The sequence below is a fragment of the Podarcis gaigeae genome (assembly GCF_964106915.1).
Source record: "Podarcis gaigeae genome assembly, chromosome: 18".
NCBI classification, from domain to species: domain Eukaryota; kingdom Metazoa; phylum Chordata; class Lepidosauria; order Squamata; family Lacertidae; genus Podarcis; species Podarcis gaigeae.
This window is the reverse complement of record NC_139696.1, coordinates 12,516,008-12,542,697: the sequence shown is the minus strand read 5'-3', so window position 1 is coordinate 12,542,697 and position 26,690 is coordinate 12,516,008. Positions and strand designations below refer to the sequence as shown.

General features: G+C 52.6%; 1 protein-coding gene and 1 long non-coding RNA gene across 2 annotated transcripts in view; one reads left to right on the top strand and one right to left on the bottom strand.

Moving 5' to 3' along the window:
* Positions 1-26,690, bottom strand: part of LOC310835890 — a 230,989-nt gene that overhangs the window by 196,468 nt on the left and 7,831 nt on the right. The window lies entirely within an intron of this gene.
* Positions 56-24,706, top strand: MAP1S (microtubule associated protein 1S). The gene is made up of 7 exons (XM_083720197.1): positions 56-235; positions 11,914-12,015; positions 14,862-14,944; positions 15,524-15,664; positions 16,880-20,054; positions 20,520-20,734; positions 22,673-24,706. The coding sequence occupies exons 1-7, from the start codon at positions 82-84 to the stop codon at positions 22,826-22,828; spliced, it is 4,026 nt and encodes a 1,341-aa protein (XP_083576323.1). The 5' UTR covers positions 56-81; the 3' UTR covers positions 22,829-24,706.

The following is a 26,690-nucleotide window of genomic DNA, read 5'->3' as shown; positions in this document are numbered from 1 at the left end:
CCTCATTGGCGGGCGCTGGTGCGCGGGAGGCGCCTGCGAGGGTGGGGCGAGGGTGGGCGGGGCCAGCGGGCGCCTGACAAGATGGCGGCGGGAGCGGCGGCCCTTGCAGGAGGCGGCGGAGGGGGAGCCCCCCTGGCGGCCCCCGCCCAGGCCCGCTTCTCCCTGGTGGTCGTCTTCGGCGCCGGCGGCGGACGAGGCGGGCTCCGCGCGGCGGTCCTGAGGGCCGTGCGAGACGGTGAGCGGGAGCGGGGCGGGGCGGGGTGGGAGGGGGGTCTCCCTCCTGCCTCCTGCTCTGTATCCGAGCTTGTGTGTTTAGGAGTATTTGTATTTATTTGTGTGTGTTTGTACGTTTGTTTTGTCTTCAGCCAAGTGTGTGTGTGTGTGTGTGTGTGTGTGTGTGTGTGTGTGTATGGGTCTACGTCTATAGGTATAGTATTCTTCAAATGCATTTTCTGTCTCGGGAAGTATGTGCATATACAGGAAGCCAAGCAATATTGGATCATCATCATCATCATCCCAGCATGATTCTCCCTCCTCTCAGCATAACACGGACACTCGCTCACTGGAAACGTTTTGGCATTAAGGGTTGTCTATCTAAAGTTAGCCATACAGGGAGAAGGAGGAAGAAGAGGAGGCCCGCTGGGAAGAAGGGAGGCCACTGACTTGGCCCATTTGAGTAGGACTGATTTGTTGGATGCAACTTAGTGTTTTGTTAAGTATTTATTGAATTTGTATCCTGGCATCTTAATCTGACTGGCAGCTTCAGCTTTCTTAAGCAGGTCAGCAGAAAAACCTATCTATTGCATCGGTCTCCCACTTTTTTCTGCAAGGAGTGCATGGTTCACCCCCTCCTCCATTAATCCCTACAACAACCCTCGAGGTAGGTGAAGAGGCTGAGACCGACCCAGGGTCCCCCAGGGAGCTTCAGGATGGAGGGGGGATTTGAACCCTGATCTTCCATTTTTGCCATTGCAAAAAGATGGTGCCTAAACATTCTCTTGCGGCAACCGCAACCTCTGTTTCAGGTTTTCTTTGGAGGTTAGTTTATATATCTGAGTTTCTAACATTGCTGGCTGTGGTAACTTCAGAGTGGTTAAGAGTGCTGGACCAGGATGTGGAGAACACAGTTCAAATATCTGTTCAGCCTGAAATGATGACCTTGGCCCAGACACCCCCTCTCTCACCCTGACCTGCTTCACAGGGTTGTTGTGTGGATGAAAGGGGCAGGGCGAGAACTATACCCATTACCTTGCACGCCTTGGAGGGAGAAAGGGCTAGATATAGGAAGATGGGGAGCTGATTTCTATGGAGTCATACACTTAGTCCACATAAATTAGTATTGCCTGCACTGACTGGCAGCATTGGATCTCCAGGGATTCAGGCAGGGATCTTTCTCATCCATTCCTGCAGATGCCACTGGGGCTTGAATGTGGGGCCCCTGCTTCCAAGGCAGTCTCTCTGCTACTGAGCTCTGCCTTTATAAACCTAATGCAGAAGTCAGCAAGCAAGATAAGATGAAAACATAAAATAGAAGAGCAGCGGAAGGCCGTTCTATTCAGATTTTTATTATGTCTTATGCATAAGCTCTCCCTCTTTCTCTCTGTTTGAGATGGATTTTTATTTGCTTACAAAACAACCTCCTCCTCCCCAATTCCCGTTAGGTAGCAAAGTTTTCCCAAGCAAGAGGCTTGCAGCAATCAAAAATGAAATTGATTGCATACTCATATGCTGTCAGAATGTGGGATTTGCCAGGCTAGACTGGCAAGTTGTGTGCGTTTTTGTTTTAAAATTAAAATACAGTGGTACCTCAGGTTAAGTACTTAATTCGTTCTGGAGGTCTCTTCTTAACCTGAAACTGTTGTTAACCTGAAGCACCACTTTAGCTAATGGGGCCTCCTGCTGCCGCCGCGCTGCCAGAGCACGATTTCTGTTCTCATCCTGAAGCAAAGTTCTTAACCCAAGGTACTATTTCTGGGTTAGCGGAGTCTGTAAGTGTATGTAACCCAAGGTACCACTGTAATTTCATGTAGGAAGGCAATTGTCCATCCAGGCTTAGCACAATTTCCGTATCATCTTGTTGGTTTTTCAAGAGCCGCCTTCCATATTGCCCATGAAAAAAATAAGGTTGTCCTCTTGTGTTCACGCTTGAGAGTAGGTCCCTTCGGGATTGGCGGAGCTTGCTTCCAAGTAAAAATAAGATGCGAGTGCGCAGCCACATGTGAATGTTACGTTGCTCCCTGTTGATGCTTCTTCCATTTTGAAAGCCTTTAATTTGAGCACTTTCCATTCAGGTCTCATTCCATTCAGCAAGGTGAACATACAGATGTTTGAGCATGAGTTGTGCTTGGATTTAAATACCTCAGAGGGCTTTGTAGGAGCGTTAAAACCCAGAGAGAGAGAGAGAGCAGCTTTTGTCAGTTTCCTCTTTTTTAAAAAACGGAGTGTATATTTGGCTCCTAAGAAATAGCACTTTTGGGGCTAAGAAGCTGTGTGTCTTTGCAAAGGGGGCAGGGCTGATTTGTGGCTTGGTTGAGGGAGCCGGGAAGAGAGCGAAGGAGCGGGGGCGAAATGGGGAGAGGAATCTGAAGCATGTGGGGTGGCTTGGTCTGGGGAGGGCTCTTGCGGGGAGTCAGGCCTGTTCAGGAATGGGTGGTGAGCTGTGAGGAAGGGGGCAGAGTGAGGACGGATGAGAACATGGCTCTAAAATCGGTGTTCCGGGTGTGCGGCACCCCCTTCAAAAGCACGAGACCTCCGAGCCACCCCCTGGCCCAGAAGGCAGAGCAAGCCTTCCCCATCTCTGTTTGGCCTTCTTCCTCTGCTCTGGAGCATACGGCACCTTAAACCTAGATTACGGTTGCCACAGAGGATCTAGGCACCATTCCTCCTACCAATGGCCCAGTGATGAGGAAAGCTTCACTGCGACTGCACACTCTCTGTTGTGTGAGGCTGCAGTGGTTCTGGGACCCTTGTAAGTAGCTAAAAATTCAGAATGTCGCCCCTTTGCCCCCAAAGACCGTCAGCCCCCACCCCCAGCTGGAGGGTTCCAGGCGAAGAAGTGTCATGCCTTTGTCACTGGAGTCACTCGAGACTTTGCGATGGAGGCTGCGTCGCTGTGCCTTGGGGCTCAGGGGGGCAGAGTTCCAGCTGGCAAGTGAAACCCAGGCAGAGAGGCAAGTGGCATTTGAAGGATCCTGGCAGAATCCCTTCTCCTCCTCATTGCCCTCTGAGAGCTAATTGCTCTTAATTGCTCCTGCTCTGCCTCACCATACCTGCAGGGCCTGCGTTTTGTTCAAGGGTGTGGCCCAGCCTCTTCCGCAAGGTGCATTGTGAGGTGGGAGCCAAGCACACCTGTTAGGGACACAGCTGGCTGCTGGGGCGAAAGGTGCTGCTTGCCTCAGAGGCTCCGCATCAGGTCGCACGCAGGGATTGGGTCCCCGAGAAGCTCTGGCCATGGAGAGAAACGTTCCATTTGCCAGGGTTGTGCCCAGCTCAATTCTGCTCTGAAGAATGTGTTGGTGAAGGCTGTCTTTCTGAATTCAGAGCTATGTGAATGTAAGAAGAACCTGCGTGCAGCAGGATCAGACCAAAGGGAGCCCATGCAGACAGCCTCCTGTCCCCCCAGTGAGCAACCAGAGACCCCCCCCCCCCATGGGAAGCAGGAGCAGAGTGCAGTGTGAGAAACTTAGATATATGTTAATTGCCAAATGGCACCTTAAACCTCAGTTGCAGTCACCACAATGGAATGCCTGAGCGCCTTTTTTGTGATGGGGATTATTATTCTTGTTATTCATTTAATTTCTGTATGGCTTTATATTTTAAAGAAATAATCTCAAAGTGGTTGACAACACATTAGACCATCAAATAAAACAATCCACAACAAAACGAGTGAAACAGACCACCTGTCTCCTTGATCCTTGCCCATCCTGGCTGATAAAAGCGAGCCGGGAAGGGCTGGGCGATGGGCTCTGCGGGGTGGTGAATGCTTCCCTCTGTGGGGGAGCCTTCCCAGACCCGCTGAAAGAGGCGGTCATTAAACCGCTTCTTAAAAAAACATCTTTAGACCCGGCCAATTTGGCCAACTATCGCCCAGTCTCAAATCTGCCATTCTTGGGCAAGGTGATTGAGCGAGTGGTTGCTGAACAACTCCAAGCACGCCTGGAGGAAACGGACCATTTGGATCCCTTCCAATCGGGATTCAGGCCTCACCATGGGACTGAAACTGCCTTGGTCGTGCTGGTTGATGATCTCCGGCGGGCTAGGGACAAAGGTGAGAGCTGTTTCCTAGTTCTGCTGGATCTCTCAGCGGCCTTTGACACCATCGACCATAACATCCTTCTGGACCGTCTAGAGGGGCTGGGAGCTGGGGGCACTGTCATACAGTGGTTCCGCTCCTTCCTCCTGGGCCGTGTCCAGAAAGTGGTGGGGGGGGGTGAGTGTTCAGACCCCTGGGCTCTCACTTGTGGGGTGCCTCAGGGTTCTGTCCTCTCCCCCATGCTTTTTAATATCTATATGAAGCCGCTGGGAGAGATCATCAGGGGGTTTGGACTGGGTGTTCATCAGTAGGCAGATGACACCCAGCTCTACCTCTCCTTTAAATCAGAACCAGTGAAGGCGGTGAAGGTCCTGTGTGAGTGCCTGGAGGCGGTTGGAGGTTGGATGGCGGCTAACAGATTGAGGTTGAATCCTGACAAGACAGAAGTACTGTTTTTGGGGGACAGGAGGCGGGCAGGTGTGGAGGATTCCCTGGTCCTGAATGGGGTAACTGTGCCCCTGAAGGACCAGGTGCGCAGCCTGGGAGTCATTTTGGACTCACAGCTGTCCGTGGAGGCGCAGGTTAACTCTGTGTCCAGGGCAGCTGTCTACCAGCTCCACCTGGTACGCAGGCTAAGACCCTACCTCACCGCGGACTGTCTCGCCAGAGTGGTGCATGCTCTAGTTATCTCACGCTTGGACTACTGCAACGCGCTCTACGTGGGGCTACCTTTGAAGGTGACCCGGAAACTGCAATTAATCCAGAATGCGGCAGCTAGACTGGTGACTGGGAGTGGCCGCCGGGACCACATAACACCGGTTCTGAGAGATCTGCATTGGCTCCCAGTCCGTTTCCGAGCACGATTCAAAGTGTTGGTGCTGACCTTTAAAGCCCTAAACGGCCTCGGTCCTGTATACCTGAAGGAGCGTCTCCACCCCCATCGTTCAGCCCGGACACTGGGATCCAGCGCCGAGGGCCTTCTGGTGGTTCCCTCATTGCGAGAAGTGAGGCTACAGGGAACCAGGCAGAGGGCCTTCTCGGTAGTGGCGCCCGCCCTGTGGAACGCCCTCCCATCAGATGTCAAAGAGATAAAGAATTACCTGGCGTTCAGAAGACATCTTAAGGCAGCCCTGTTCAGGGAAGTTTTTAATATGTAATGCTGTACTGTTTTTAACACTGATTGGGAGCCGCCCAGAGTGGCTGGGGAAACTCAGCCAGATGGGCGGGGTATAAATAATAAATTATTATTATTATTATTATTAAAACAAATTCAAGCTTCAAGGAAAATATTTCACATCCTTCCCTTCTTCATATTTTTTTACCTGCTTAATTTATAGAGCTGCCCCATAGCAGAAGTGCTCTAGGAAGGCAGCGTGGCGTAGTGTTGAGAATGTCGGACTAGGACCTGGGAGATCAGGGTTCAAATTCCCACTCTATCATGAAGCTCACGGGTTCCTTTGAGTCGGTCCCAGCTTCCTAGCCTACCTCACAGGGTCATTGTAGGGATTAACTGAGGAGAGGGTGAACCATGGACTCTTTTCTCCAAAGTGGGATATAAATGCAGTAAATGGGCTCTTCTGCTGACCTGCTTAAGGAAGCTGGAGGGACTAGCCAGATGGAGATGTGAGTCTGCAACCTGGGTCACCATTGGACCCTCACCAGTTGCAAAGCACACCTGATGCCTGGGCGATTTTTAACGCTGCCAGTGGCCAATCTGAGACTCCGCTTGGGAAGCAGGACCTGAGAGCCACAGCAACTATTCCCACCTGGGGTTCCCAGGGACTTCCATTCTGCTGCAGGCTGACTCTGATGTTGTGTAGTTTCTTTGCCTCATGCAATAGCAAATGCAGCCACTTCAAGATTCTCTGCAGCCATGAGGTCTAGAACCTTGTTTTCTTTTCCTAAAGGAAAGCAGAGGCTCTTGAATCCTGGTGTTGGCTGGATGGCCAGGCCTGCCTTCTGGCTCTTCCTCCTCTCCTGCTGGCCCCGATCCAGAGGCTTCCTCATTCTGTGCAGGTTCAGGCTGATTTGGCTGGAGCCTTAAATGGGCAAAAGAAGCAGGCAGCCCGTCCCCTTCTCTCCTCTTTGCACAGAGCAGGAGCCGGAGGCAATTCTGGGCTGGCTCCAGGGGCCTTCTCCGGGACTCTGGCTGCCAGCCATCTGGGCATCTGGCCGGTTGCATGGCTGACTCAGGAGACGTTCCTGGAAGGGATGAGGCACTCTGGGTTGCCCGAGGGGCTGCTTGGAAGCACCACTGAGCTGCTGTGTCAGGATGCATCACTCAAGGGGGCGGGGAGGAAGGCCGGAAGGCCAGTGAGGGGGAGTGGCTGGCTGAAGGTCACCCAGTGGGCTTTGAGGTGGCTTTGGGGATTCAAACCCCGGTCTCTCAGGTCTGACACCCTAACTACTACACCACACTGCTCTCCATGAGCCTGACGCTGATGGGAATTGTACTCCAAAGCAGCTACAGGGAAAAGGTGCCCAAAGTGGACATTTGTATTTGGAGTCACTCTTCGCAACTGTGTGTGTTCAATGAACAAGGATAACAACAATGGGTTTTGTGCTTTTCCTGTGGCAATATTTTTATGTGGCAAACCGCCCTGAGGTCTGCGGATGAAGAGCGGTATACAAATTTATTTATTTTTAAATAAAAAATTGTTGCTCTAGATCAGCAGGGTAGGAGGGAATCAAAGTTGGGGAAGTAGATTCCTTTGTTCTGTGGAAAATTTGTGGGCCTGCCCCCATTTCTTTTAACTGGAGTGGATTGTTGTTTTACAAATCAGCATTTTAAAGAAAGAAGATTTTATTTAAACCTTTGACATGCCACTTTCTTGCTGTTCCAGCACCCATGGGGCCAGCTTTGTGCCTCCTCCAGCCTGGTCTGTTAATGATGGAGCACCCCTGTTCCCATACTCAAGCCCTGCTTTTTGTTGGATAGGGAGCCTAGGCCCTAGGAGTTCCTTTGGTCTCATTTCGAAGTCTGCAGAGCTGCTGCCAGTCAGAGCAGACTGCACTGAGCTGCACGAACCTAGAACTGAAGAGTTGGAAGGGCTCCCAAGGGTCATCTAGCTCAACCCCCTGCAATGCAGGGATTGCAACTAAAGCATCCCAGTATAAGGCAACTCTCGATGTCCTTCAGGAAAGGGGGCCGAAAGAGATAAAAGGGTGCACCCCACCCCCATAGTTGGTTCAGCTATGTCCACCACCAGCATGTGGCTGCTGGCCGGTGTTCCTCAGGGCACGCGGCCTCTGTTTGGAAAAACCCTGCAGGGGCCACCTTGGCCTTCTCCGCCGCGCTGCCAGGCTTCCTCTGACCGGACACCAAACAGGAAGCAGCTGCAGCTGACCTCTGAGATCACTGGTGCTTTTGAAAAAGGAAAAGAGTCCCGGTTGGCGTGGAAGCGGAAGGGGGACGCTTCAAGAGAGCCTCAGACTCTTCTTCTCCTCCTCCTCCTCCTCCTCCTCCTCCTCCTCCTCTTCTTCGCTGTTAGGGATAGGAGTGGTCATCCTTTGTCTCACTCTCCGTTTTAAGAGCTCAGAGCTGCAAAAAAACTGCAGCTTTGATCCAGATGAGCCTCTGTAAGCAGCACCCATGTGAAACCCGATAATGGAGACGGGGCAGAAACATTGTGATGGTTTCAGAAGAAATGGGGGAGAGGGCACCCACCTGCAACTCAGGTCCCCCCCCCCCCCCGATGGGTTGGAGGTGCTTTGAAGTCGGAGGCTCCTTGACCATGGGGGCTAAAGGCAGCAGCCTCCTGGGAGAGTGCTTGTGGTGGAGGGTGGGTCTGTCTTAAGAACGCAAGAAGGGCCTGCTGGATCAGGCCAAAGGGGGGAGCCCTTCAATCCAGCATCCTCTCCTCAACAGAGGTCAGCCCCACGCCTCTTCCTGCAAACCCATAAGCAGGATCTGAGCACAAGACCACTCTCCCCTCCTGTGGCTTCCAGCAACTGGTATGCCTCCAGTGCGCTTGCAGTTTTCAAATCATATTTGTAGTAGAATCCTAGAACTGTAGAGTTGGAAGGGACCCTGAGGGTCATCTAGCTGAACCCCCTGCAAGGCAGGAATATGCAGCTGTCCCATGCGCCAGGGATCAAACCTGCAACCTTGGTGTCATCAGCACCATGCTCTGCAAACTCTGGATGTTAAAGCCAGACTCGCATGCCAAAAGGCTAACCTGGAAGGAAGGTGGGCTAAAAATCAGACCAGTGGGTCTCCGCTGTCTCCTGCTTTGTGAAGGCGGAGGCTGTGCTGGTTCCTTCCCTTCCCGTCTCCAGAAGGTTGAGAAACTGGGACATTTCCTGGGAACTTGAGCCGCTCCTCTTGCTGCGGATAATTGGGGACCTTTGAGAGTTGGCGGAAACCTCTTTTTCCTGAACAGTTGCTTAATTTAAATACTGGCTGGTCAAAGGAGTATTTGCTAATAATTCTCTGAGCTGGTGGCTTTCTGACTCGCGGATGCCGTCTCCAGGCGGAAGCTGGGGTTGGAGGAACACGTACCCTGTCTCGTTGCCACGTAACCCTCTGCAATAAGCTTGCAAGACTTGTCTTTGCCCTCTGAAGTCAGCTTGCATAAGAGGGGACCCCCCCCCCCCATTGTAAGAGCGTCTCTGGAGAAGCTGGGCACGGATTCGCCAGGCAGGGATTCTTTAATTGCAAGTCCTGCATTGCCGGAGGTTGTGCTAGATGACCCCCAGGGTCCCTTCCAACTCGACCATTCTATGATTCTAAGTTTGGTGGGCGCCTTTCCTGCTGCTGGCCATCATATTTCATATTTGATGAATTATTGTATTTTAATATTTAGCTGGAAGCCTCCCGGAGTGGCTTGGGAAACCCAGCCAGATGGGCGGGTCTTAAATAAATTATTATTATTATTATTATTATTATTATTATTATTATTATTATTATTATTATTAATTTATTATTAATGATTGCTGCTTGTGTAAGTCTTTATATCAGTGGTTTCCAACAATGTTAGAAACTCAGATATTTAACTTAATTGCCAATATACCTTAAACCTATGTTATGGTCACCACAACGGAATGTCTAGGTGCCATTCCCCTCAAAGGGTTTATTAACTTCATCATTATCATTTCTATAGCACTTTATATTTTAAAGAAAAAACCTTAAAGCAGTTAAGACATCAAATAAAACAATCCAGAATAAAACAAATTCAAGCATCAAGGAGAATATTTCACGTCCTCCTCTTAAGTGACATTTGGCTCCCTCCATATTTATTTACCAACTTAATTCATAGAGCTGCCCCACAGCAGGAGGACTCTAGGAAGGCAGGGGGGTGTAGTGGTGAGAGCAATCAGAGTTTGAATCCCCACTCCCTCAGGAAACTCACTGGGTGGCCTTGGAGTCTGTTGCAGCCTCTTTGCCTTCCTCGCAGGGTCATTGTAGGGATTAACAGAGGAGGGGGTGAACCATGGACTTCTGGGAGAAAAAGGTGGGAGATCATTGCCGTGAATAAACTCTTCTGCTGAGTTGCTGAAGAAAGCTGGAGATGTCATCTGTCAGTCTGGTGCCCAGAGATCTCCACAGGGTCCCAACTAATAGCAATATCTAATATTGCAAAACATGCCTGGCACCTGGGGAATTTTGAACACTGGTTCCAAAACCCTTTGGGTCTACAAGATTCTCCCCTCGGCCACCTCCCCTACCCCATAAAAAGCATTATTCAGAGTAGCGGTTTCCAAACCACTGAGGAAGATTATGCGTACCCCAATAAAATTATACAGTAACAATTGCACAGTTATTCAACAAGACTGAGGCACTGCTTTTCCAAGTTATTTAGCAGGGCTCTTTGCTACCACGCTCAGTAACTACTTCAGTGTTCAGAAAACTCTCTGCCCTGGGGAGCGTGATGACTGTCACTTATCCGGAGTCTTAAATCACTACCTCCTGCTGCTGCCTTGCTGGGGAATCCCACAGCCCCCTTTGTATGTGGGCTCCTCATTCTCAGTCTTTCCCAGCCTCCTTCAAACAGCAGCAGCGGCATTTCTGGTTCCCCCCACCCCCGTTTGGGATCTCGCTCTGTTGCTGCCTGCGCCCTCAGGAACCCCACGCTGGTGGCGCTGGGCTCTGCTCAGGCAGCAAGCAGCATGCAGCCGCAGTGAAGACGCGCAAACACCCACGTGCCGCGCCAGGCCAGTTTCTGAGAGCTGCAGTCTTGCATCTCAGCTGACACCACCTGCGCTGGTCTTATGTAAGCTAGTGGGTCATGGGGGGGGAGGCATAAGAGGCATTTTGGGGCCTCAGTGCAAGCAAAGCAAAACTCGCCTCCTTGTTCTGCGGGCTGAATGAACTTGTGGTCCTTGATCTTCTCATCTTGCCTTGCTGTCTTAGGCGCTTTGGAGAGAGAGATCCTCTTTGCCGTTACGGCTGTCTCTTGCAAAACTGAGCTGATGTGATGTCTGTGCCATACAGGGAGAAAGCTGCTGGGATGTTTGCCGTCCAGTCCCTGTGAGGGAAGGGGGAGCTGTCAGCTCCGGTCAGCAGCTAAAAACGTGGGGGATATGGTATTATTGTATTTTAATCTTTTGTTGGAAGCCGCCCAGAGTGGCTGGGGAAACCCAGCCAGATTGGGGGGGGTGTATAAATAATAAATTATTATTATTACAGTGAACCCTCCAGATACGAACTTGATTCGTCCTGGGGGTCTATACTATACTGCAAAGTCCGTATCCAGAGGCGCTACTTTTGTGCATGCGCGTGGCGCGATAGAGCGCTTCTGTGCATGTGCGCGTGGCAAAACCTGGAAGTAAACACTTCTGGGTTTGCCGCGTTCGTAACTCGAAATTACGTTACCCAAAGGTAACATAACCCAAGCTACCACTGTGTTGTTGTTGTTGTTTATTATGGAGCAGCAAGAGTAGTTCTCCAATGGCTGGGAAGAGATCCCAGGAAGTGGGAACCAAGGCACCCGAAAAGCAGCAGAGGAGTAAAAATTGGGGGAAGGAGCAGTGATAGAACCTCAAGATACATAAGCTAATTTTCAAATGGTACCTTAAACCTCAGTTGCAGTCGCCACAATGGAACGCCTGAGCACCTTTTTTTGCAATGGGAATTATTAGTCTTGTTGTTCATTTAATTTCTGTATGGCTTTATATTTTAAAGAAATAATCTCAAAGTGGTTGACAACACATTAGACCATCAAATAAAACAATCTAGAATAAAACAAATTCAAGCATCAAGGAGAGTATTTCAGGTCCTTCTCTAAGTGACATTTGGCTTTCTCCATATTTATTTACCAACTTAATTGCTGCCCCATAGCAGAGGTGCTCTAGGGAGCAAGTGGGTGTAGTGGTTAGAGTGTCGGACGAGGACCTGGGAGATCAGGGTTTGAATCCCCACTCCGTCATGAAGCTCACTTTGTGACCTTGGAGTCAGTCATGGACTCTTCACCTACCTCAGAGGGCCGTTGTAGGAATTAACGGAGGGGGGAGTGAACCATGGAGTCCTTGGACAAAACGGTGGGAGATAAATGCAGTTAACAAGTTCTCCTGCTCATAATTCTGGAGGGACCAGCCAGAGGAAGCACATGGGCGGCCACCTTCCCTGGCTCTTGGGGGCCAAGGGCTCCAGCCGCCGTGGCCCTCCCATGCTTGTCAGTCTGCTTAGCACCACTGTTTCCCTCCCTCCCTCTCTCCTCCAGGGATCCGTTCTTGGGACATCGACTTGACTGCCTGCAACCTTGACCAGCAGCTGAAGCTCTTTGTCTCCCGCCACTCAGCCACCTTCTCCGATATTGTGAAAGGTAAGGAGGTGGCAGAGGCCCCTCCCCCATCCCTAGGGCCTCCCCACCTGCCAATGCCCTCCCTGCTCTCGGGCAGGCTCAGCTGGTCCTTGTGGGCATCTCCCCCCTCCAAGAATGAGCCGGCTGTGTCCTCAGGTGACTCTGCCCACCCACTCCGCCTGATGTTGAGCTAACGGTGGAATGCTGGGCCAGGGAGGCTGCAGGAGCCGCTGGGAAGCACCTGCTCCCTTCTTGGTCCGCAGGGCAAGAGCGTTCGCCTCCTTTCTCCTTCTGTGCAGGAGGAAGGCAAACCTTGTTTTTCTCTTGCACTGGAGACACAGTGGCCCTTGCTCGCAGGGCAAGGCTCAGGTATCAGTGTCAGAAACTCAGATATATAAGCTGATCACCAAATGGCACCTTAAACTGTTGCCACCACAGAATGTTTACCATTATTTTTCATTTCATTTTTATGTCGCTTCATATTTTAAAGAAAAAATCTCTGCCTGGGTGTGGAGGCCCCTCAAGTTGCCCAGCATCACCTCCAGGGCCTGCTCCTTTGGCTGCCCCTGATATTTTGTCCATCAAAAGGGAGCCAGCGGCTTCTCGGCCGAGCGCCCAGCACCCTGATGGGACCCTTCCCCTCCTTCGCAGCAGGGGCAGTTTAATGTTTTCGGAGCTCCCAGCTGGCGTGATCGCCAGAAAGCTCAGGGCTCCAGTTCCACACTTTGGGACACTGCAGGCAGGCAGGCGTCTGAGTTGCAGCCACTTGGTTGTTGTCGGTCTGTTTCGAGAGACAGTGGAGTGTGTCTCTGGGGGTCCAACAGCTGCATGAGCAGCACTGAAGGGACCTTTCCGAGGCACAAGCCTGGCCCATGTGTTTGGGGGTCCAGACAAGACCCCCATCTCGGCCCAGCTGATGGTGTCCAAAGGAAGGCAGAGCAAGACACTGGGCACCAGCTTGGCTGCAGGAGTTGCCGGAAGGAGACGTACAAAGTGCCATCCCAGCCGTCTTTGGGACTCCATTCCGGATTTGTGTAGGGTTTGCTCCTGAGCCTTATCTTCTGAAGATACCCTGCGAGGCAGCAGAGATTTAGGATCAGAGTTTTGCTTCTCTGAGATGGACTCCCTTCCCTGCTGCACAAGCCCCATCTGCGGTTCCAGCCACTGCCACCCCACAAATTGATTGCTCGCCTCAAGCAGCCCCAGGGCCATTTTAAACTCCTCTTAATAGTTGTGCTGTGACCTTTGTGGGATCGACGGCTGAGAGACAAACCCTCTTCGGGTGCCTTCGAGTTTCTTGAAGCCTCTTGGCCAGAGATCTCACAGGATTGGGAGGAGGAAGAGAGAGAATCCAGCAGCTGGCCTTCCTGGAATCTGGCAGTGTTGCACTGCCACCTTCTGGGCGGATGGAGCCTTGCAATGGGGAGCCCTCCCCTCCAGAACCGCTGCTTTCTTTGCCTTTAAACATCAGGGAGAACTTTCTGAGGGTGAGGACCGTTCAGTAGCAGGATGGACCCCTCCCTAGAGATGTGGTGTATTCTCCTTCAAGATATCTGTCCTGGGTGCTATAACTGAGATTCCTGCATTGCAGAGGGTTGGGCTAGATGACCCTCGGGACCCTTCCAACCCCCTACGATGTAAAGGCAAATCATATATATATATATATATATATGTATCCCATTATGCACACACACAGATTCAAACGTTACAATGCAGCTTTGTCAACTGCCCTAATGTCACAGAATGATCACTCCGATCCTCTTTTTTTTTAAATGATATTTATTAAAGTTTCCAATAAAAAACATATAAACACAAACAACAATAAAAACATACGCAAACAAAAAACAGAAAACAAGTATAATTTCAAACCTTATTTTCTTAAACCTAATTTCCCCGACCTCCTCATACCTCCCCCTTCTGTATTCTAATTTCATTATCAAATCAGCAAATCCATTCCCTTATTTCCCATAGTTTTTGATAATTCTGTTCTTTTTCCTAATCAACACCCCTGCAAACCACATAATTTTTAAACCCATGTCATTCTAACCTTCATTAATTTTATAGTGCCTATTAAGATAGTCTTTAAATTTCTTCCAATCTTCTTCCACTGTCTCTGTCTCCTGGTCTCGGATTCTGCCAGTCATCTCTGCCAGTCCCATGTAGTCTATCATCTTCATCTGCCATTCTTCCAGGGTGGGTAGATCTGATGTCTTCCAATACTTTGCAATAAGTATCCTTGCTGCTGTTATGGCGTACATAAAAAAAGTTCTGTCCTTCTTTAACACCACATGGCTAACCATACCCAGGAGAAAGGCCTCTGTTTTTTTCAAGAAGGTATATTTAAATACCTTTTTCATTTCATTATATATCATTTCCCAGAAAGCCTTGATCCTTGGGCACGTCCACCAGAGGTGAAAGAATGTACCTTCATTTTCTTTACATTTCCAACATTTATTATCTGGTAAGTGGTAAATTTTTGCAAGCTTGACTGGTGTCATGTACCACCTATAAATCATTTTCATAATATTCTCTCTCAAGGCGTTAGACGCCGTAAATTTCATACCGGTGGTCCACAACCTTTCCCAGTCAGCAAACATACACTCCGATCCTCATTCCCACATTGATGTCATGTTGGATCGCCCAATATGCTAAATAAGAACCCAACTGCAAATTGTATTGCTAGGGTTCATTTGGAAAGGCATTGAGAGCCAGGCTGTCTCTATCATCATGCTGCTATGTGAATCTGTGATGCCTTGCAGGAGGTTGGGCTAGATGGCCCTTGGGGGTCCCTTCCAGCGCCACGACACTGTGGTCCTTCTACCCTGGAGCCTCCCTTTCAACTCTGTCGCCTTGTTTTCCCTCCCCAGGTCAGCGGGCTCTGCACCATCGTGGAGAACTCCTGGAGACGCTGGTGCTGCTGAACCCTTCCGACAAGTCCATCTGCAATGAGGCGAGTTGCCAGAAGATGCAGCTTGAGGGCAGAAGGCTCTTGGGCTTGGGTCCTGCTTACGCTTTCTTCCCCTTGGGTTGACCACTGTGAGAACAGGATGTCGGGCTCAATGGGGCCCCTTTAACCTGACCCAGCAGCCAGGCTTTTGTGGAACCTCCAGGTCCAGAGGCAGTCTATCTGGATCCCTGGGTTCTTAAGAGGGTATTTGGCCATTGCACGAAGAGGACGGTGGGCCCCCTTTGGGTGAATTGGGGTGGAGAGCCCAACTCCAGAGAACATGAATGGGTAACATCCTGCTTCTGAAACGGGTCTTGGGGCCTGCATGGTACACCCACGCCAGCTTTGCATGGCACTGGAGAGTCCGTGGACTGTTCCCAGGGCCTGGAAATAGGAAAACCCAAGAAGGCTCTAGAGTCTTTTCTGGCACTGCAGGGGGTTGGACTGGATGACTCTCAGGGTCCCTTCCAACTCTACAATTCTGTGGTTCTGTTGACAGAGGGTTGGCTGGAAATAAGCCCCAAGAGGCTGGAAATCTGAGGGCCTTCCCTCCGAGGCCTGACTTTCTCTCTCACCCTGCAGCTCTGCAACCTGGTCACGGACCCTTCGCGCCACAAGCTGCTGATCTTTGCTGGGCCCTGCATCGAGGAGACGGGGGAGCTGGTTCTGCAGACGGGCACGTTCTCCTTGCGAGACTTCATCCAGATCTTCGCCGACAAAGAGGTACGTCTCCCCAGCAGCAGCCTGGAGCAGCAGGGAGGAGTTAGCCGGTGATGCTGAATGGGCTGGGGTGGCAAAAGCGGGAAAGGGCTGGCAAAGACCCTCCCCTAAATGAATCCTTCCAAAGTGGGTAGGAAGAGGTTGGTGTGGAGGCTGTTACTCTGGCCAGACAGCGGAAGACCAGAGAGGAAGAAGGATGCTCTGGGCCTCGTTTTACTTCCGTTTTCATTAGAAGTACTGTAACTATACAACCTTTAGAAGACTTCTGAAGTTTCTACTTTTAATGTTTTCTTATGCCTTTGTGTATGCTGGAAGCCACCTAGAGTGGCTGGGGCAACCCAGTCATCATTAAGTTGTGATGTTAATAGTCGTTGTTGGTGTAAGTTGTGATGTTAATAGTTGTTGTTGTTGTTGTTGTTGTTGTTGTTATACCACAGCCACTCTGGGCAGCTCCCAGCAAAATAGTAAAAACATGGTAAAACATTAAAAACCTTCCTATACAGGGCTGCCTTCAGATGTCTTCTAAAAGTCAAATAGTTGTTTATCTCTTTGACATCTGATGGGAGGGAGTTCCACAGGGCGGGCGCCACTACGGAGAAGGCCTGGTTCCTTGTAACATCACTTCTCGCAGTGAGGGAACCAGAAGAAGACCCTTGGAGGAGGACCTAGTGTCCGGACTGAATGATGGGGGTAGAGACGCTACTGGAAGGGGCAAGGTGTTTATTCCAATGTGGGAATTCACCAAGAGAAGAGCTGAAAGGAGAAAGATTTTGGAAGACTTTCTGGGTGACTCTTCCAACTGGAAAAGGAACCCCAAATGATTGGCACTATTTATTTATTTAACCCCAGCCATCTGCCTGGGTTTCCCCAGCCACTCTGGGTGGATTCCAGCACATATAAAAATTGTAACAAAACATCAACCATTAAAAACTTCCCTGTGTAGGGCTGCCTTCATGGTTGTTCAGCTGACGTTTGATGGGAGGTGGCTCCCTGTTGCTTCACATAATTGCAATGAGGGAACCCCCAGAAAACCCTCAGAGCTGGACCTCTGTGTCCAGGGTGGACGTTTGGGATGGAGACTCTCCTCCTTCAGGTATGCAGGGCGGAAGCACCAACCCTTTGAATTGTTCTCAGAAGCGTATTGGGAGCGAGTGAAGATCCTTTCGTACCAGTGTTATGGTGCATAGTGCACTGACACCTCTCTCTCTCTTGTGCCAGGTTGGGGAGTTGCTCAGCTCTGCAGACCCATCTGCCAGGACCAGCCTGACGGTCATTTGCCCGGACTTTGGGGAATGGAAAGCTTCCCGGCTGGGTCAGCACAACCTGTTGGACTTCATTGACCTCCGCTTCAACCCGGGCCCCGTGCTGCCCGAGATGGAGGGCCTGCAGGAGTTCCTGGAGTACCTCTCTGAGTCGCTGGACCCCCCGTCGCCCTTTGACCTCCTGGAGCCACCCAGCACTGTCGGCTTCCTGAAGCTGTCCCGCCCCTGCTGCTATATCTTCCCTGGCGGCAGGGGCGACTCGGCCTTCTTTGCCGTCAACGGCTTCAACATCCTGGTCAATGGCGGCTCCAACCCCCGCTCGTCCTTCTGGAAGCTGGTGTGCCACCTCGACCGCATCGACTCCATCTTGGTGACGCACGTGGGCACTGACAGCCTACCCGGCGTCAACAGCCTGCTGCAGAGGAAGCTGGCCGAGATGGAAGAGGATCCCTCCTCGCAGGGCTCGCCAAACGAGGACTCCGTGAAGAACCTCATCTCCCCAGAGCTGGGCGTCGTCTTCCTCAATGCCTCCGAGAAGCTGAAGACCATTGCCGGTGACTCGGGCGTCCTGAAGAGCTGCGACGAGGCCAGCCTGGCTCTCCACTACCTGGACAAGCTGGGCATCCAGCCCAGCCCACTCTGCAGGGACAGCGGCCCCAAGGTGGAGCCCACTGTCCTCTTCCAGAAGATGGGCGTTGGGCGCTTAGATATGTACATCCTGAACCCGGTGAAAGGCAGCAAGGAGCTGGAGGTCCTGATGCAGCACTGGTGCGGCAACGGCTGCCCCCAGGGGCTGGAGCTGCCCCTGCACTGTGTGACCTCCATCTGCGCCCTGCTGGTCTGGCACCCCGTCAGCCCCACAGAGAAGATTGTCCGGGTCTTGTTCCCCGGCTGCACGCCCCAGAGCAAGATCCTGGAGGGGCTGGAGAAGGTCCGGCACTTGGAGTTCCTCAAACATCCAGTGGTCACCCAGAAGGACCTGGAGTCAGGGTCCTCCTCGGGCAGCACCCCACAAAGCCAGCAGAAGAGGACCACCAGCCAGGAGAGCCTCAAGTCTGGCTCCAGGCTGAGCCTCCCAGAGCCCAAGGAAAGGAGGGAGGCAAAGGCGGCAGGCACCAGAGAGCGCCCCATGGCGCCCAGCGAGACCTCAAAGGGCAGCCTGGAGGAGGAGCAGGCCAAGGAGACTCGTGCCAAGGTGGAGCCGTCTTCTGCTGTGAGGCCCAAGCAGCTGAAGGAGAAGCCAGTGGCCAAGAAGGACACAAAAAAACTCTTGCCAAAGAATGACGCTGCCCCCCCGGGAAAGGTGCCCAAACGGGAGGCAAAGGTGGATCCCCCCAGGAGGGAGACGGCGGCCAAGAAGGAGGCGAAGGCGGAGGAGAAGGCAGCAGTGAGGCAGCCGAGTCGGGAGCTGAGGAGGTCAGCCAGCGCGGAAGCCAAGAGGCCCCCCACCAAGATGGGCAGCTTCAAGAAGACCCTCCCCAGCCTCAAGAAGGAGGCGGATAAGCCGAAAGCCCAGCCTTTGAAAGAGGCTCCTCTCAAGATGCCCAGCGGCGCCAAGGGGGCAGCAGGTGGCCTCTCGGACGGGTCCAAGTCATCAACGGAGAATGGGGCGAGGGAGGACTCTCGGCCAGAGGTCCTGGGGGCTGAGTCAACAGACGAGGGCATCACTACAGCGGAGAGCGAGCTGGAGCCATCGCCGCTGGAGTGTCCCGGGAACGGGGTGCTGGCGGCCCAGAACGGCCTGTGCACGGGGGGAGACCCTGAGAGCCCCCAGCCCTTCCGGCACCTGGAGGCCAGCTCTCCGCTGAGGAATGCAGGTCCCCCATCGCCACTGGCTAAGACCCCCAAGAGTGAGCGGAGCGTCAACTTTGAGCAGACCCCCACGGGCACGCAGGCAGGGCTCCACCCCGAGGGCGAGGAGGCTTGCGGCAGCTCCGAAGAGAAGACCCTGGAAATGATGTCTCCGGCCAGCTCAGGCCCAGCCAGCGCCAGGCACACTCCTTTCCACCAGTCCCCCGTCGAGGACGTCGTCATGGCCGAGGAGCCGGCGGCCCTGACCAACTCCTGGCGCCCAGACGGCTCTGCCACCGGGCTCCGTGTTTCGCGGGACAACTCCAGCTCCTCGCAGGAGAAGCCATCAGGATGCCTGTCACCCGGCCTCTTCCGCGATGACCTCCCGGACGTCTCGCCCACCATCACCACGCCCTCACTGCCAGCCGAAGTGGGCTCGCCGCACTCCACCGAGGTGGATGAGTCCCTCTCCATGTCCTTCGAGCAGGTCTTGCCACCCGTCAGCGAGTTCCAGGAGGAAGCAGAGAACGCCCGCCCGGGGGGACTCACCCCAGAGCCGGACGTGGGCAAAGGTGGCCTATCCTTGCCCGTCCGGCCCTGCCACCCACATCACTCCCAGCGCTTGGACGGCCACTCCCTGGCACAGCGCGCCCGCCGCTCTGACTCGCCCCATGATGTGGACCTCTGCCTGGTGTCCCCGTGCGAGTTTGAGCACCCCAAGTCGGAGCGCTCGCCCTCAGCCAACTTTAGCCCCCGGGACATGTCAAACAGCAGTGACTTCTCCCAGGAGCTGACCAAGCCGCTGGTGGGCCAGCGAAAGGGCCCGCGGAGCCGCAAGCCCTACCCCCTGGCCGACGAGACCCCACCCACATCACTCAGCGAGTCGCTGCCTACCCTCTCGGACTCTGACATTCCGCCCGCCACAGAAGAGTGCCCTTCCATCACGGCGGATGGCGGGCTGGACTCGGACGATGACCCTGAGAGCCTGGCGCGGGCTCGCGATCCTCTTCCGGCCGCCCTGAAGGACCCCCTCCCGCTCCCTGCTCAGCCGGGCATCTGCATGGTGGACCCTGACCGAGAAGGGGCGGCCAAGGGCAAGAGGCCGGCGACCCGGGTGGGCTCAGCTCCACCCAAAGCAGACTCAGCCCCCAGAGGCGCAGCCCACAACAGCAGCCGCATCAAGCCTTCCTCGGCCAGCGTTGGGGAGAGAGCCCGGGCGCCCGCTCTGAGCCGAAGTGAGTCGGCTGCCTCCCGTGCCAGTGGGGACCACCGGGCATCCCTTGGACAGCGGCCAGCAAGCAGCAGGCCGTCCTTGGGGGCAGGCAGAGCATGCCCTGCAGGTAAGAAGAAGGGACGGGAAGGGATGGAAGGATGGATCTCATCAGCCCCAAGCACAGTGCCAGGAGGGTGCCTGGATCAGGCCTTGTCCAGATAAACAGGGAGGCAGGTTTTATCTCCACCCAAATTGTTTTGAATCTGTGTCCTTCAGGTGAGGAGCCAAACAGGCTGCCTGGTCTCTTGGGTGGTTCTCAGTTTCAATGTTCTCTGCAAGTGCCTAGCAGCACCTCGACGTTTTGGACCTTGTGGAGCCCCAGAGCGGCCCTCTCCCTTTATGTGCTCCATGTTGTGATGCACATGGGCAGCAGAGAAGAAAAGTCATTTTTCCCGTGTGCAAATAGCTGGGTTAAATTCTGATTTTGCAGTGTTGGTGCTGCATCCAGTGGAGGGTGGGGGCATCCCAGCCGGCATCTCCCCTCCATGCCCATCTTGCAGCCAACGCTCCCCATTTTTCTCCCGTCCCCCAGGTGCCAGGCCCAGTTCCATGCGGCCCCCCGTCTACCTGGAGCTGGCCTACATCCCGGGCTCAGCGAGTGCCCAGTGGGTGGACGAGGACTTCTTCCGCCACGTCCGGTCGCAGTGCTACGTCATCAGCGGCGAGGACCACATCAAGGAGGGCGTCATGCGGAGGATCTTGGACGCCCTCCTGGCTGGGAAGCAGCACTGGGCGCATGACACCCAGGTGGGCAGGGCCAGTGGGTGCCTTGCCATAGCCCATCTCGGGGCTTGGAGATCCCGCTGGGGTCTTGTGCTGCCGGCCAGGAACCTCCCTGGGATCGAGGCCCTCCTATGCTGAGGATGCTGTCTAGAGGGACTCGTTTGGTGCCCACTGAAACCAGGGCGGCATTCAGTGGCAGGGTTAGATAATAGGTAACATGGCAAGCAGGGGGCCAGGAGGCAGCCTGCTCCCTTCGTGGTCTCCAGGGTGAGAGCGGCTGCCTTCTCTTTTTGTGCCAGGGAAGGCAAACCTTGTTTTTCTCCTGCGGTGGATACACAGCGACTTTTGCTTGCTGCGCAAAGCTCAGGACTAGGGTTAGAAACTCAGAAATATAAGCGAATTGCCAAATGGCACCTTAAACTGAGGTGGTGCTTCTACCACACTCCTTTTTTTTTAAACAGTGAAAATTATTGTTATATCGTTTTTCATTTGTGTATCACTTTATATTTTAAAGAAAAAACCTAAAAGCGGTTTACAACTAGGGCTGGGCGATAATCTGGTTTTCAACATCGGGAGACATTACCAGCTAAACATCACAATGTCTGAAATAAGGATGGGTTTTTCTACGTTGTGATTTTTGTATAGCAGACGCACACAAGATTCACAATATATTGCCAGGTCAAAAATTATGAAACCAATAACACAGTATGGACTTGAAACTAGTTTTGGACAATATGTCAATATATAGGGAAAGGTAAAGGGACCCCTGACCATTAGGTCCAGTCGTGGCCGACTCTGGGGTTGTGGCGCTCATCTCGCTTTACTGGCCAAGGGAGCCGGCGTACAGCTTCCGGGTCATGTGGCCAGCATGACTAAGCCGCTTCTGGCGAACCAGAGCAGCGCACGGAAACGCCGTTTACCTTCCCGCCGGAGCGGTACCTGTTTATCTACTTGTACTTTGATGTGCTTTAGAACTGCTAGGTTGGCAGGAGCAGGGACCAAGCAACGGGAGCTCACCCCGTTGTGGGGATTCAAACCGCCACCTGATTAGCAAGTCCTAGGCTCTGTGGTTTAACCCACAGCGCCGCCCGTGTCCCTATGTCAATTTATTGGCCAGCCCTATTTACAACACATTGAATCATAAAATAAAACAACCCGGAATAAAATAAATTCAAGCAACAGAGAAATATTTCACATCTCTAAGGGAAATTTTGCTTTACCCATATTTATTTACTGACTTAATTTATAGAGCTGCCCCATAGCAGAAGGACCCTAGGAAGGCAGTGCGTTGTGGTGGTTAAAAGTGTCAGGATGAGGATTCGAATCCCCACTCCATCATGCAGCTGCGACTGACCTTTGAGTCAGTCACAGCCTGTTCACCTACCTCACAGGGTCGTTGTAGAGATTAACGGACGGGGGGGGGGAGAACCATGGGCTCCTTGGGATAGAAATGCAAGAAATAAGCTCTTCTGCTAAGCTGCTTAAGAAAGCCAGAGGGGCCAGCCAGGCGGAGATGTCGGTCGCCAGCTGGTGCCCAGAGATCTTTGCAGGGTCACACGTGAGGTGGGATTTGAACCCTGTTCTCCCAGCTCCTACTCTGACATTTTCACCCCTCACTGCCTTCCTAGAGCACTTCTGCTATGGGGCAGCTCTATAAATTAAGCAGGTAGATAAATACAGGGAAAGCAAAATGTCCTTGAGAGAAGGATCTGTAATATTTCCCTTGAAGCTTGAATTGGCTTCATTCTGCACTGGTGCCTGGCAGATTTCCAGCACTGCTCCCTCCCAGCAACGTTGAGGTCTAGAACCTTAGGCTTGCACACAAAAGCCGATGGTTGGCAACTTCTGCATTGTTGCCTTGGGAGGGTGGTTAGTGTTTGAAGCCGCCTTGCCGAGAGGGAGGGCAAAACTCCTGTGGCCAACAGACGCTCACCCTCTTCCTTCCTTCCTCCTCTCCAGCAGGTGACCCTGATCCCCACCTTTGACTCCCTGGTGATGCATGAGTGGTACGCAGAGACGCTGGAGCGGCAGCAGGCGCTGGGCGTCACCGTCCTGGGCAGCAACAGCATGGTGGCCATGCAGGATGAGACCTTCCCAGCCTGCAAAGTGGAGTTCTGAAGCCTCCCTCTCCCCCTTGGGGCACGTCTGTGGAGGGAATGGGAGACGAGAGGGACCTCTGTGGGTACTGGGGGGTCAGGGGTAGAGACTCCCCACCCCACACTAAGACACTTCCAAAGCCCCCCAGCAAACCTTACCCACACTGCTCTGTGTCTGGTCTGTTTGCATGTTTCGCCCCTTCACCCCCCGAGCTTCTAACCCCGGTCAAGCGCAGAGATTTAGGATTTGGGGAGCTGTGGTGTTTGGCCAGCAGCCCCACCCCAAAAGGCCCATGGCCAGGCATTCCTGGCCTGGGATGGAGGGTCGGGTCTGCTCTGACAAGGGGCAGAGTTCAGGGGCCCCTCCTCAAAAATCTGCCTGGAGGGTGGTCCATTTACCTACAGGACCCTTTTTTAAAAAAGAAAAACTTTTTTTAAAAAAAGAGTGAAACAGGGTCTTTGGGGGCAGTGTGTGTGTCTGCTTATTTTAAGAGGCAGCTCCGATTCCCCAGTTTGGGGTCCTGGCAGGGAGCTGTTTATTTCCACCGGGGGGGGGGTGCTTGGCTTTCTGAGGTCGCTCCTTGCAACAGCGCCCCCCTTCCCTTAAAAATATTCCATCTCCTCCTTGGGGCCAACTCTCCATCCTACCCTTTAAAAATCTGGTTGGGCCCATAGCTGATGCTTCCTCTTGGGGGGTCCGGAGCCAAAATTCCCCCTGGAATTGATCTCTCTGTCTCTCTCTCTTGGAGATCACCTTTCCTCTACCCCCCTCAAAACACCCCTCCCCCCAATTTCTTCTACCTCTTTATGTTGAAAGCCAGCAGTGTGTTGTGTTGTGTTTCATCCCGAGGCCTGTCTTCTTCATCTCGGGATGCTTTAATCCACAAAGACTACTCTGTAAAATCCAGCCAAAGGACACCCCTTTCCAAAAAACCTTCTCCCCCACCTAAAAATACCACCTCCCTTTTTCTCACTTCCTTAATGTTTGAAGGAGCACCAGGGTGGGGTGGCAGAACGTGCCCCCTCCCCCCTTGCAAAATGTGACACTAAACTTACGTTTCTTTTTTTTTTAAGGAAGGAAAAGGTGTGGGTTCTCCACCCCCCTTTAAATGTGCATTTTTTCTATAAAAAAGACAAAAAAGCAAACAAAAAACAACCATATACAAAACAGTTAATGTATTGAAAGTTTTTTTGTCCTCTCCCCCCCATAATTTATAGGATCACTTTTACATCTTCCTGGCTGGGCACAGCAGCAGGCGGGAGTCAAGGGGTGCAGTGTAGAAAAAAGAAACCCCCTTTTCCCTCCCGTCCTCCTGCCCCCCAACCAGGACAGGCACTGTGTTCAAGTCCTGTGTGGTGTGTTTAGGACGGTCTTCACCAACCCTGGTGCCCCTGGTGGGGGGATATTTTGGGGCACTGATGGGAGTTTTATAGGGTCCCCCAAGACCCTGGGTTGGGGGCCATGGTTGGTTTAGATGAAACATGTTTTTTGTGGGGAGCGGGGTAAGTTGAGAATGTTTTTCACCACCTTTAGTGCTTTATACGTACATATATATCTATATATGTATATATAGATATCTCTTTTCCGCTTAGTTGGAAGCCCATTGGGAAGAGCAGAAAGGTCAGGGGACGGAAGAGGCAGCCAGCGCCCGACCGGCCCCCCAACTCTTAGGAGAGCACCACTCGGGGGGGGGGGGGCTGAGCCCTTTTCTATGCTCTTCACTCTCACCCTCACCTTTGTAGCTGTTGACACACTCCAAAGCCATGCGACCCGCTCACGAGTTGCTGTGTCCATCCACACCCAGAATTGCAGAAGTGAAGAAAACAAAACACTGTGTTGGAACCTCTTGAGAAAAAGCAAAACCCTGAGGGTTAAAAGAGATAAAAGGTGTTAGACTTCTTTCTGGCTGCTGTGTCTTTCTTTCGCTGCGTGGGTTTGTGTCCCCCGAGTCAAACTCTGACTGTGACCCTCTTCTGGACCTTGCGGGGTGGGCTCACGTCCCTCTCGGCAGCGGACCCCTCTGAGCGCCAGCAAATCAGCGGCTCGGAAAAGCCCCAAAAGACAGCAGCTGGATTTATTTATTCATTTAGGGTAGCGGTTCTCAACAGGTGGTCTGCGGACCCGGAGTCCACCCAGGGTGGTCTGCACCACCATTCACATAACAAAAATGACCATAGGGAGATTGAAATGTTTAAAAGTAGGGGGTCTGTGGCCTGGCATTTGAAAAACGGGGGGTCTGTGGTACTTAGCTAATTGGAAACCAGTGCTTTGGGGTGTTTGCACTCCGCTCTTCAGGCAGAAGGGTCAATTTCACAGGCTTGTCATCTATAACAAATCCTCTGCACCACAAAGAAAGAGAGACAGGGAGGGAAGAGGAAAATGAAAGCTAGAAAGCAAAAACCAGAACTGAGGCACAGGGTTTGAAACAGCTGTTCTGATAACGGCCAGTTGGCAGAGTCCAGGGGCAGGAGGTCCCTGTGTTTCCGAGGGGTTGGGCTAGATGTCCCTTGGGGGTCCCTTCCAGCTCTAGGATTCTAGCAGGTACTTTGACCCAGCCAATGGAGGCAGCCTTGCTGCTTCCTACCTCTCTCCCACTGAGGCGGAAGTGTCCGGAGCCTGAAATGTCCCAGGCCCCAAATACCAGAAAGGCTGTCTCCTTCCCTGCAGACCTGGGAGTTGAAATCAGCAATCCCCCCCCCTTCTCCCTGGTGTTGGGAAGAGTCTTTCCAAGGCCTGCACAGTTCTTGCTAAGGCAAGGCATTGCGCCCGGCCCTGAGTGATCAATGTGACAGCAATAATCGGAATCTCCCTAACACCGTCTCTGCCTGCAAATGGGAAACAGGTTTGGGGGCTTCCCAATATCGAAAGGTGAGGATGGAGGGCAGGTCTAATTGTCTTGGTCCTTTTCTGGAATTGACAGGTCCTGTGAACCTACAGAGAGCCCAAGGGGGCCCATCCAACCTTGGCGTAACAATAAATGTAATGACATAGCCTGTGGACATAACATATACAATAAAAGGATTTCATCAAAATGTTAGGCACCCATAATAAAAAAGGACAAGCGCAAGGAGTAAAAAGAGGCAAAGCTGCAATTAAAACATTTGCTTTTGAGACGGGAGAGCGGGGGGATGCGACTGGTGTCCCTAGGGGAAAAGCCTTTCTGCACATTTTTAGGGCCAAATGCCTCTCAGAACCTGGGAATTGAGGTAGACTGCCTTTGGACCTGGAGGTTTCACTAGATGGGCCTGGATGTAGCTGCATCAGGCAAAATTGGGGGGTCCTGGTCCAGCATCCTGTCCTCACAGTGGCCACTTGGGTGCCGCCAAAGGGAAGCCCACAAGCCAGCCCTGAATAAAATACCAACTGTCCCCTCCTGTGGTTTCTGGCATTAGGAGGTTAGTAGCCATCAGTTGCCGCCTTGCTGCATTCCTTTTTCAGGATGCTTACAATAAAGTCCTTCCCGCAGCGCAGTATCAACCTCTGGAACTCTCTGCCACAGGAGGGGGGGGGGCAGATGGCTGCTAGCCAGGGTGGCTCTGTTTGCGATTCTTCTGAATCCCAGTTGCTGGAAACTAGAGGAGGGCAGAGCTGCTCTTGTGATCGAATCCTGCCTGTTGTTTTCCCATCGTGGTTGGCCACGGTGAAGACAGGATGCTGGGATGCAAAATGGACCATTGGCCTGATCCAGCAGCTCTTTGGGTGCTTGCTCTCAATTTTAGGGTGTTGGGTTGGAGCCCCATGTTGGACAGAAATATTCCTGCCTTGCAGGGGGTTGGACTGGATGACCCTTGAGGTCTCTTCCACCTACAGTCCCATCTACAGCCATGGGAGGGGCAGCTGCAAGTGGCATCAGATCCACCCACCACTACAAAGGGAAGATGCT

Coding starts and splice junctions, on each gene's coding strand:
- MAP1S (XM_083720197.1), top strand. CDS start 82: ATGGCGGCGGGAGCGGCGGCCCTTGCAGGAGGCGGCGGAGGGGGAGCC. Junction 12,016..14,861: donor CTTCTCCGATATTGTGAAAG/GTAAGGAGGTGG, acceptor TTCCCTCCCCAG/GTCAGCGGGCTCTGCACCAT. Junction 20,055..20,519: donor AGGCAGAGCATGCCCTGCAG/GTAAGAAGAAGG, acceptor CCCGTCCCCCAG/GTGCCAGGCCCAGTTCCATG.